Source organism: Fukomys damarensis, unplaced genomic scaffold (assembly GCF_012274545.1).
Source record: "Fukomys damarensis isolate Sample0158 unplaced genomic scaffold, DMR_v1.0_HiC HiC_scaffold_19, whole genome shotgun sequence".
In the NCBI taxonomy this organism is placed as follows: Eukaryota; Metazoa; Chordata; class Mammalia; order Rodentia; family Bathyergidae; genus Fukomys; species Fukomys damarensis.
Window position 1 is genome coordinate 67,295,510 of NW_022900931.1, and position 10,460 is coordinate 67,305,969.

General features: G+C 52.4%; 1 protein-coding gene across 1 annotated transcript in view; it reads right to left on the reverse strand.

Annotated features, from left to right (window-relative positions):
- Window positions 1–7,294, reverse strand: part of Rdh13 (retinol dehydrogenase 13) — a 9,171-nt gene extending 1,877 nt beyond the window's left edge. Inside the window, exons 1-5 of the mRNA XM_010616940.2 lie at window positions 7,181–7,294; window positions 6,085–6,462; window positions 3,379–3,483; window positions 1,552–1,764; window positions 632–733 (exon numbers count right to left, since the gene is read on the reverse strand). Coding sequence (XP_010615242.1) covers window positions 632–733; window positions 1,552–1,764; window positions 3,379–3,483; window positions 6,085–6,391 — 727 coding nt within the window. The 5' untranslated portion in view covers window positions 6,392–6,462; window positions 7,181–7,294. The remainder of the gene's footprint in view (window positions 1–631; window positions 734–1,551; window positions 1,765–3,378; window positions 3,484–6,084; window positions 6,463–7,180) is intronic.
- Between the last annotated feature and the right edge of the window lie 3,166 nt (window positions 7,295–10,460).

Consider the following 10,460-nt stretch of genomic DNA (forward strand, 5'->3'; position numbering starts at 1 on the left):
TGAAACAGGGTCTCACTATGTAGTTGAGACTGAGCTGGAACTCACTATGTAGCCCAGGCTGGTCTCGAACTTGCAGTGATCCTCCTGCCTCAGCCTCCCAAGTGCTAGGATTACAGGCGTGCGCCACCACGCCCAGCCACAGCTTATTATTCTTGATACCCAGCATACACCCACTAAATGTTTCTCGGGATCATAAATATTAGCTATAAAGCGCTATTTCCGTATTCAGCCCAACTCTGGCCAGGCACTGTGCAGGCCTGGGAGGTCTTATCTAATCCTCCCAATGACGGAGTGGGGTCCCATCATGGCCCTCACCGTACAGATGAGGAAACTGAAGCACAGAGTGGGGAGACATTTCCCTCGGGGGCTCACCTAGTCAGCCCAAGTACAGCCTGACCCCAGGAGCCAGCTCCCTCACTGGCCCATGGGGCTCTGGCCTGCTTCCGGGGGCTGCCCTCAGGCTGGCAGGCCAGATGAACAGGACAGAGAGTCGTCTTCCAACACAGGAAGACACAAAGGAGGGCCGGGAAGAGCAGAGCCAGAGGCAAACGTGGAGGGAGAGACCCGGGCCCCAAGCAAGCAGGCAGGGGCAGAAGGTTCTGTGAAGGGATCCACACCGGGAGGGACTCACCAAGCGTAAAGCTGGAGAAGGTGGAGTTGTGCATGCCAGTGTGTCTGCCCAGCTCTGTCCTGGCCACACCGGGATGCAGGGCATTGACGGTCACACCCGTGTCTGCAGAACACAAGGATGGAGGAGGTGGCAGGCAGGCACCGGGTGCACACCTTACCCAGAAGGCCACCCACACCAAGCTGTGGGGCCTCCCCATGCTACACTGCTTCCCGCACTTGAATCAGCACCATCTCTTGCTCTGGAGCTCAGGGTCAAAGTGGCTTCATCCTACAGGGCAGCTGTGTCCCAGAGCGGAGCTTCCTTGGAGCCTTGATAAACCCACAGCCTGGCTCTCCACCACCCCAGAGACTGAAGCAGGGGATCAGGGTGGAGTCTGAGATGAGCAACTGTGACCAGCCCTCAGCTGAGCACTCCCTGGGACCCACAGGCCACCTGAGACACCGTGGCCCAGAGCAGCTCTCTCCTCCTCAGCCCTATGACTTCTGGTCAGGGAGCTGGGGCATTCAGTGCACAGGGAGATGCTGAGCGGTGTCCGTGGATTCACCCACTGGAAACCAGGAGCAACTCTGCCCACCCAGCTGTGGCAACCACATTTGCAGGCATTGATCTTTGCCTGCTAGGGGCCGAAATCACTCCCAGTTGAGAACTACCAGCTAAGAGCACCATAGGCTTAGGTGCCCGTCCAGGAAAAGCAGAGAAAGCTGCCGGCTGAAGGCCTGAAGAGCAACATTAGAGCAGTAACTGATCAGTGATGCCTGCCTCAGGCATCAGAAGGGAGAGCAGTGGTACGAGTGCCATCCTTCGATCTACTCTGCCCAGAGCCAATGTGCTTGCCTTGCAATGCCCAGGAACACAAAAGGGCCGTTAGAGGCTCAGAGGGGAGGGAAGAGGGAGACCAGCGAGGCTCACCCCTCATGCACCTTGCAACCGCCGGCTCAGCTCCTTGGTGAAGAGGACAACGGCCAGCTTGCTCTGACAGTAGGCGGCCTTGGTGTTGTACTTCCTCTTCTGCCAGTTCAAGTCATCGAAGTCTATGTGCCCAGCAACATGGGCCAGGGACGAGAGGTTGACGATCCGAGAAGGGGCTGAGGCTTTCAGCTTGTCCAGCAGCAAGTTTGTCAGAAGAAAATGACCTGGATGGAGGACAGCAACAAGAACCTTTATTTACATCTGTCTTCGAATGGTTGTTTGACTTTCTCTTTCACTCCCGTGAGTAACAGGAGCCTCCTGTTCCTCTACACTCTTGCCAATTTTTCTTTAATCTTCCTAGCCATTCCAGTGGAGGTGAAATGGCATCTCATTATGGTTTTAATTTGGTTGATGTTTCTTTTTTTCATACCGGGAATCGAACTCAGGACCTTGCACTTGCCAGGCAGACACGGCACCACCAATCTAAAGCCCCAGCCCTGGCTAATTTAAATTAATCAATTTTTAAATTGAGAAATAAAAATTGTGTATTTATAGAATACAGCACAGGGCCAGGGATTTAGCTCAGTGGTTCTGCCGCCTGCCTTGCAAGCGCAAGGACCGGAGTTCGATCCCCGGTACCAAAAAAAAAAAAGAGGCATGAATACAGCACAATATTCTGATAGATATATACACTGGAGAATGCCTAAATCAAGTTAATTAACATATATACATACTAAATGAGGCATGGTGATCCACCGGCAGGAGGCTAAGGCAGGCGGATTGCAAGTTCATTCAAGGCCAGCCTGGTCTACATGGTACCCAACAATGGGGCTGTGGGATCAAAATAACTTTTACTGGGCATTAACTACATGCTTAGGACTGTAAGAATACTACACTCTCAACAATGCACAATTCTCAACTATAGGCAGTTCTACTCTCCAGGAGACATTTGGCAATGTCTGGTGACTTTATGAGTTATCACAACAAAAAGAATAAGTAGTGAGAACATTTCAAATCTACTGGTTGTAATCCTAGCACTCAGGGGACTGAGGCAGGAGGACCGCTTCGAGTTTGAGGCTAGCCTGAACTACACAGTGAGACCCAGTCTCAAACAAAAAAATCTACTGGTATCTGGGTTAGAAATAAGAATTCACTATTGGTATCTGATGGGTAGAGGCCATGGGTACTGCTAAATACCCTACAAGGCCCAAGACTGTCAAAAGACCCCACAAAGACTGTCAAGTCATACAGTAACCCCGTGAGGCCATTTGGGGAAGAGACAGCCCTGTCTCCCAAAATCCTTTCTTCATATCTTTTCAGCCAATAGAATTTTCAGCCATGCGCAGTGAATGAATAACTACATTTCCCAGACTCCCCTGCAGTGACCTGAGATCATGTGGTTGAATGCAGTGAACAGATGTGAATAATGTGTCTCCTGGATTAGCTACACTGCCTACAGGAAAAAAAAGAAGGAAATGTAGGAATTCTAAACTCTAATCGGACAGTGGGACAAATGTAATCAGGTTAAAAGATGTCATCAGACGGAGCTTTAAACCCTTTACAAAAAGGGTACCTAACCAAGTCAGGTGTGGTGGCACAAGCCTATAATCTCAGCACTCAGGCAGCTGAGGCAGGAGGACTGCCATGAGTTCAAGGCCAGCCTGGGCTATAATAGTGAGTTCAAGGCAGCATCGCGTGGGTCTCTGGCTGAGTGGCTGACGCAGGGCAGGAGTGACCGACCGAATGTCCAAGCAATGAACAGCCAGAGCGTGGAGCAGGACCCTCAGGGCAGGGACGCCCCCAGAACCCACCCTTAGCACTGCCCATGCCAGCCTCACCCAGGTGGTTGACTCCCAGCTGCATCTCGAAGCCATCCTCAGTGGTCCAGTGAGGGCAGCGCATCACGGCCGCGTTGTTGATGAGAACGTCCACGCGCTCCTCCTCTGCAACACAGAGGATGGGGCTGAGCCCGGACTTGAGCCCCACAGGGTGGCAGGCAGCACCCCCGCACCTGGGGCCTGCAAGGTGGCCTCCCTTGACAGGCCTGGGGCTCAGCTCTCTGGGAGGCTGAGGCAGGAGGATCGCAGGTTGGAGCACAGCCCAGGAAGCTTAGTGACTTAGTGAGATCCTCTCTAAAAATTTTTCTTAAAAGGAAGCTCAGTGTTAAGGCCCTGGGTCATCCCCAGTACCCTTAAAAAATCAAGGGCCAGGGATTTAGCTCAGTGATGCCACCGCCTGCCTCATAAGCACAAGGATCCAAGTTTGATCCCTGGGGCAAAAAAAAAAAAAAAAAAAATCAACGAAAAGCAGGGCCTTTATGATGTATGCCACAAGGATGGGACCCTTAGGTTCTAAGCTACCTGGGTGGTGGCCCTGGGTCGTGGCAGCCCTGGGACAGACACACTCTGACCCTAGTCCTCCTGAGGCCAAGCGGGGTGCTCCTAGGAGCCCAGGTGTTGCAGGCCATGGCCAACTCAGGCCTGGTTCCAACACCTCAGGTGCACAGGACCAAGGCCCTAGGAGGCAACCAGAGGGCTCAGCTAGATGGGCGACAGCGCCCCCTGCCTGCAGCAGCTGTCCCAGCACAGACGTACACCCAGGGTGGCTGAGACCACACAGTTCACAGCCTGCCACTCCAGGCCGATACCAAGGCCTGGCTCAGGCCGGCTCCTCCTCCAGTCCCAGCTGTCCCCTTGGCACAGATGCCACCTTCTTCTGTCTCGTCACATCTCCTTCCTCTGGGTATCTCTGAATCCCAACCTCCCTTCTGGGAGGACACAGGCCCCGTGTCCAACGAGCCCCCAGGCCTAGAGACAGAGACTGGGCAGAGACTCCTGAGCCTGTATCACCCTCGCAGTGGAGCCGATGCAGGAGTACCCACCAGGGCACGAGCGCCTGCAGGAGGCTGAGCCAGCACCAGGACAGGAGCTCCAGCCGGGCAGGCCCCACCCCACCTGGTGCCCCAGCCGTCACAGAGCGTCTCGGTGACTCCGTTTCCCCGCGTTAAAGGACAATAGTGCCTGCCCAGCAGAAACGTATAATCATCATTCCTTCAGCAAGTGTTTCCTCAGCCCAGTTTCTGGGTGCTGGAAAGACAGGGAGGACAAGATGGCCAGGCTCTGGCACGGCCCAGTGCAAGGTTCTGAGTTCAATCCCCTGTACCAAAAACAAACAAACAAAAAAAAAACCACTAACCCATTTCTAGAAGAGCACATGGTGGCTCAGCGAGGAGACATAAGCAGTACTATTGTTATTGTTATTTCTGGATTTTTGAAACTGGTCTCACTATGTAGCCCAGGCTGGCCCTGAACCCATGGGCACTCTCCTGCCCCAGCCTCCCTAGTGATGGATGTCAGGTGTACGCCACCACACTCTGGATAAACCTGACTCTGCGGCTTTCTTCTCACTCAGTCTTTAACTCGGGGCTGTTTTATGAGCAGGGCACAGCCCTCGGGACAAGCAGTTTGCCAAACCCATCCAGGACCAGTTCAGAAAGCAGACAGGACAGAGAGGGTCAAGAATGGTTTCCCCCTCCCTACACTGGTGGGCGGTGAATGGGTCCAGCCCCTGTGGGAATTGGTGTGGAGATTCCTCAGGAAGCACAAACTAGGAACTCCCCAGGACCCAGCAGGCCCCTTCAGGTGGCTCCCGGAGGAGTTGAGGACAGCGTCTGACAGAGACCCATGCACAGCCGTGTTTACAGCAGCACAGCTCACAACAGCCCAGATGCCTGTCGAGAGACAGACACACAGACAGAGAAAAGGAGGTAAAGAATGAAATCATCCCTGCCAGGCGTGGTGGCGCACAACTTAATCCCAGCACTCCGGAGGCTGAGGCAGGAGGATCACTGTGAGTCAGAGACCAGCCTGGGCTACATAGTGAGTTCCAGGTCAGTCTCAACTACATAGTGAGACCCTGTCTCAAAAACCGAAAGTAAACAAATAAATAAAATAAATAAAAATAAACACATTTTAAAATTATGTTCTCAAGTCCATTTAAAGATGTGTAAAAACAGAAAAGCACAGAGTATGGTCCGGATCTGTATAAAAATACATAAATATATGCATAAACACATTAGGAAGGGGCCCAGTGCAGCACAGCCAGCCTGTGATCCCAGGACTCAGGAGGCTGAGGCAGAAGGACCTCGAGTTCAAGCCAAGCCCGGGCAACTCAGTAACTTAGCGAGATCCTGCCTCACCATGAGAAATGAAAATGGAAGCCGGGTACGCACGCCTGTAGTCCCAGCATTTGGGAGCTGAGGCAGGAGGATCGCTGCGAGTTCCAGGCCAGCCTGGGCTACACAGTGAGTTCAAAGCTGGCCTGTACTATAAAGTGAGACCCTGTCTCAAAAAATCAAATAAACAAACAAACAAACGAATAAATGAAAGAAATAAATCAAGTCTGGGAGTAAATCTCAGTGTAAAGGCCCAGGGTTCCATCCACACTGCTAAAAAAATATGAATTGAATTTTGAGAGCCAGGCAGCAGGGGCACCCCGAGAACTTGCTATCTCCAGCCTCACCTGCAGGGCCGCGCCCCTCCTACCTTCGATGATCCTGGCGGCGAACTCCCGCACGGACCTGAGGGAAGCCAGGTCCAGGCGGCGCGCGTCCACGCGGTGGTTGAGGGTCTCCCCGCGGATTTCCTTGGCTGCCGCCTCACACTTCTCCAGGTCGCGGCAGGCCAGGATGACGCGGCCTCCTGCAGGCCCAGCCGGGAACAAGAAACGGAAACTCCGTCCACACGAAGCTCCACGCCACGGTCCATCCCAACTGGATCCCCACACGACAGGCACTGAGGCCGACGTGCCACAGTCCTGGATACTGCGACCGGGGGACTCAGCAGCCACCATGCGGGAGTCCGCGTGGGCCAGGCAGACGGCGGGCAGGGCACCAGTTTCCTTGTGTAGCCCAACAGCTCCCTCTGGGGGATAAAAATGTTCTAAGATTGGCTGCGTGACGCCTGCATCATGGGAAGGAGGTCACAGAAGTGGCTGGGTGTGGCTGTGGACCAGAAGCTCACCATGGGTGAGAAACTGAAAATGTCTAAACTGAAAACACACTGAGTACACCTACCAAGCATCCTAGCTTAGCCTCCTCTACTCAAACATGCTCAGAAGCGGTGCATAGTGGCGCACTCCTGTAGTCCCAGTACTTGGGAGGCTGAGGCAGGAGGATCACCATCAGTTTGAGGCCAGCCTAAACTACATAGTGAGAACCTGTCTCAAAAAAAAAAAAAGAAAAATCTAAACCAGGAGTGGTGCCCCATGCCTGTAATCCCAGCACAGCCTGAGCTACATACCAAGAAAGAAAGAAAGCAGGGAGGGAGGGAGGAAGGGAGGAAGGAAGAAGCCCACCACTCCACTTCCTATCTCTCAGCACCCAACCTCCACAGGCCATATCTCAGTGGAAGTGGAATCACCCTTGTGTGTGCAGCTGTCTCACTGAGCCTCACAGCCTTGGGTCCATCATGGTCAGAATGCCCTTCCTTTACAGGGCTGAGTAATATTCCACTCTGTGGCAGGCGGCATCTTGCTGCTCCCTTTGGATGGACACATACTCTGGCCCTCTGGGCCACTGTGATCCATCGCCACTGCTACCAACACCATGCACAAGTAACTCTTCCCGACACAAGGCCTTACCTCTTCTGGCCAGTTCCAAGGCGGTCTGCTTTCCAATACCCGTGTTAGCGCCTGTCACAATGATGGTCTTCCCGGGTATGGTGGCCTTGCTGGGACAAGTGCCGCCGGTGACATGATCCCTGGCGGTGAAAAAGCTCTGTCAGTTCTGTCCACTCTGCCTGTGTGCCCCCCACCCTGTGCAACCTTGGAGCACCCGTGCCCCGACCAGAAGATGGAGAAGTCAGGTCACACCGCTGGGACTGGGAGGCCTGGTCATGACCTCTGCAGAGGCCTCGGCCTAGGAGTCTCCCCTGCAGGAAGCTGCCACAACCCTAACTTTATAAACGTACAAGTGACTGTTCCTACAGCTATTGTAACTAAGGGCCACAGACGGAATGGTAAAACCACACAAATTCATGCTGGGTATGGCGGTGCGCAAGGCTGAGGCAGGAGGGTCACCATGAATCTGCAGCCACTCTGGGCTACACAGTGAGTGCTGGGGTGACAAGCACCCGGCTCGAGAGTCATTTTTAATTTAAATGAATTATGTTTATGTGGTCAAGGCTATGTTAGTGGAGAGCATAGGATGGCTCACTCCCATCACCACAGGAAGTTCTACTCCACGGAGCTGCTATAGTTCTGGATAGCTATTTGCTGTTGGTTTTGTTTTAAAGTGAGGTGTCCAGAGTTCAAGGCCAGCCTGAACTGCATAGTGAGACCCGGCTCAAAAACCAAAGAGAAATTAAAATTTAAAAAATAAAGTGAAGTGTCCAGGATCAACGAAAAGTTTTCAGTAAAGGACCACATAGTAAATAAACAAATGGACACAGCTGTGTGCCAATAAAACTTTATTTACTACAACAAGTTGAGGGCCAGGCTTAGCCCAGGAGCCATAGTTTGCTTGGGAGAAAACTGCACAAACTGAGTGACACAGGGTGAGCACAGCTCTGCACAAGGCTCCGGAGGACCATGGAGCAGCCACAAGGTGGCCCTAAGCAAGGCCAAGCTCAGGACATCATGGCCTCCACCTCAGGGCTCTGCCTGAAGCTGGAGGGTGGGCCACAGTGCTGGGAACTGGTGAGGACCTGGTGAGGGCCTGCACCACAGCCAAGTCAGTCACCGTCAGGGCTGCTGCTCTATGCCCTAGGCCGACCAACCACAGCTCATTATTCCACAACTGTATTACAGGAGTTGCAAACACTCTCTGTTAACAGTCTTATTTTTTATATACTAACAGGGTCTCGATAGGTAGTTCAGACTGGCTTTGAACCCATTAAGCAGTCCAAGCTGACCTCAAGCTCACAGTGTTCCTCCTGCCTCAGCCTCCTCAGTCCTGGGATTACAGGCATTCGCCACCTCACTGAGTCTGTATTGGATATATTTTTCATTAACAAAAACTATACATTTATCTCTACAACATAGTTTGAAATACACAGACACTGTGGAAAGTGAGCTAATCTATTCATTATGTAGCACAGTACTTATTTTTGTGGTGAGAACACTAAAACCTCTGGGCCAGGTGTTGTGGAGCACACCTATTATCTCAGCCCTCTGCGAGGCTGAGGCAGGAGGATCACAACTTCAACCCCAACCTGGGCAACTTAGCAAGACTCTGACTCAAAGTGAAAAATAAAAAGGGCTGGGGATGTAACTCTGTATGAAGGCCCTGGGCTCAATCCCAGTACTGTGAGGCTATTCTCAGTGATTTTTAAGAATATATTATTAGTCGGATGTGGTGCTGCACTCCTGTCATCCCAGCACTCGGGAGGCTGAGGCAGGAGGATCGCTGTGAGTTTGAGACCAGCCTGGGCTACATAGTGAGTTCCAGGTCCGTCTCACTACATAGTGAGACCCTGTCTCACCCCCCAAAAAAAGAATATATTATTAACTACATTTACTGTGTTGTACGATACATTCAGGCATTTATTTTGTAGAAATATACTTATATAGATTAAAATGCTAAATCTCAAAATCTTCCTTCCAGTTAACCCACCTTCCTTCTCTACAGGCAATTTACACTGTCAGGTTTTTCTTTCTTTTCTTTTTTTTTTTTATTGTTTTTTCTCACCACCTTTACTTTTACATTTTCCAAGTTTTGGTATTGTGAAAATACAAAGCACATACAATTCACCACCATAACCACTTTTGTTTTGTTTTGACTTTTGAGACAGCGTCTCACTATGCATCAGAGGCTGGGCCCAAACTTGTGATCCTCCTGTCTCAGCCTCCCCACCTGCTGGGATTACAGGTGTGTGCCACCACGTCCAGTTACCGTGACTAACTTCGATGTAGACCGCAAGATATTATTAAATGCATCCACAGTATGATACAACCACCAGCACAGCCTACTTCCAGAACTCTTTCATCTTGCACATCTGAAACCGTCCCCAGGAAGCAGCTCCCCGCCACCCCACCCCACCAGCCCTGGTCTCGGCCTCTGTGAATCCAGGACCTCAGTCATAACTTTTTATCACGTTAAGGACGTCACATAAGCCTCAGCTCCACTGGCCCACACCCGGATGCCTTCACAGCCACATCCTCTATCCACACCCCCGTCGCCCTCTCCCTTCCCCTCACTGCTAGGTCTTGACCAGAGAGAACCCACTAAAGCACAGTCAGATCCTCAGCTCTAGCTCCCCAGGGTGTCCGGACAGCGCTGCACACACAGCGGGCGGGGCGGGGCAACAGGGTGGCCAAAGGACCCAAAGAAGGCGACCTAGTCTCAGAGCGTCAACTACAAATGTGAGCCCCTCGAGAGAACTCCGCTGTTGTCGCTAGTATGTGTCCTCAACTATGGTCACTCACTGCCAATTCTAACCGCAAAAAGAAAACCATCAACCAAACGTCAGTGAGGAGGGAGGGGTCAGAACGTAGCCTCAGGAAGAAACTCTACATCCAAGACAGTCTGTAAACACCAACACGGAATCAAAGGTGAAACAGAGCAGGACCCAAAGCGCACAGGGCCGTGGAAAGACCAGCTTCCTAGGCAGACACGCGTGGGACCCACGCACCGCCTGCGTTAACTCGGAAAGGCGCTTCCCCGGCGGCAGAACGAACGACACCGAAGTCACTATTCTGCACACTGAATAGAATTCCGATTGCTCAGGAAAAGGAGAGAGGAGAAGAGCCGAGCAACATGGATCTACGTGCAATGGGATCTCGTGTGCAAGTCCCTCTCTTTCGTTTCGGGGGAGCAGAGGTGGCACACGTTTCCCTGCTCCGAGGGAAGGGACCAACAGAATCCGCCGCGTGCACTAGGAACACAGCCCCGCCCGCCCCGGTGACCTTGGGCCGGGTGCGG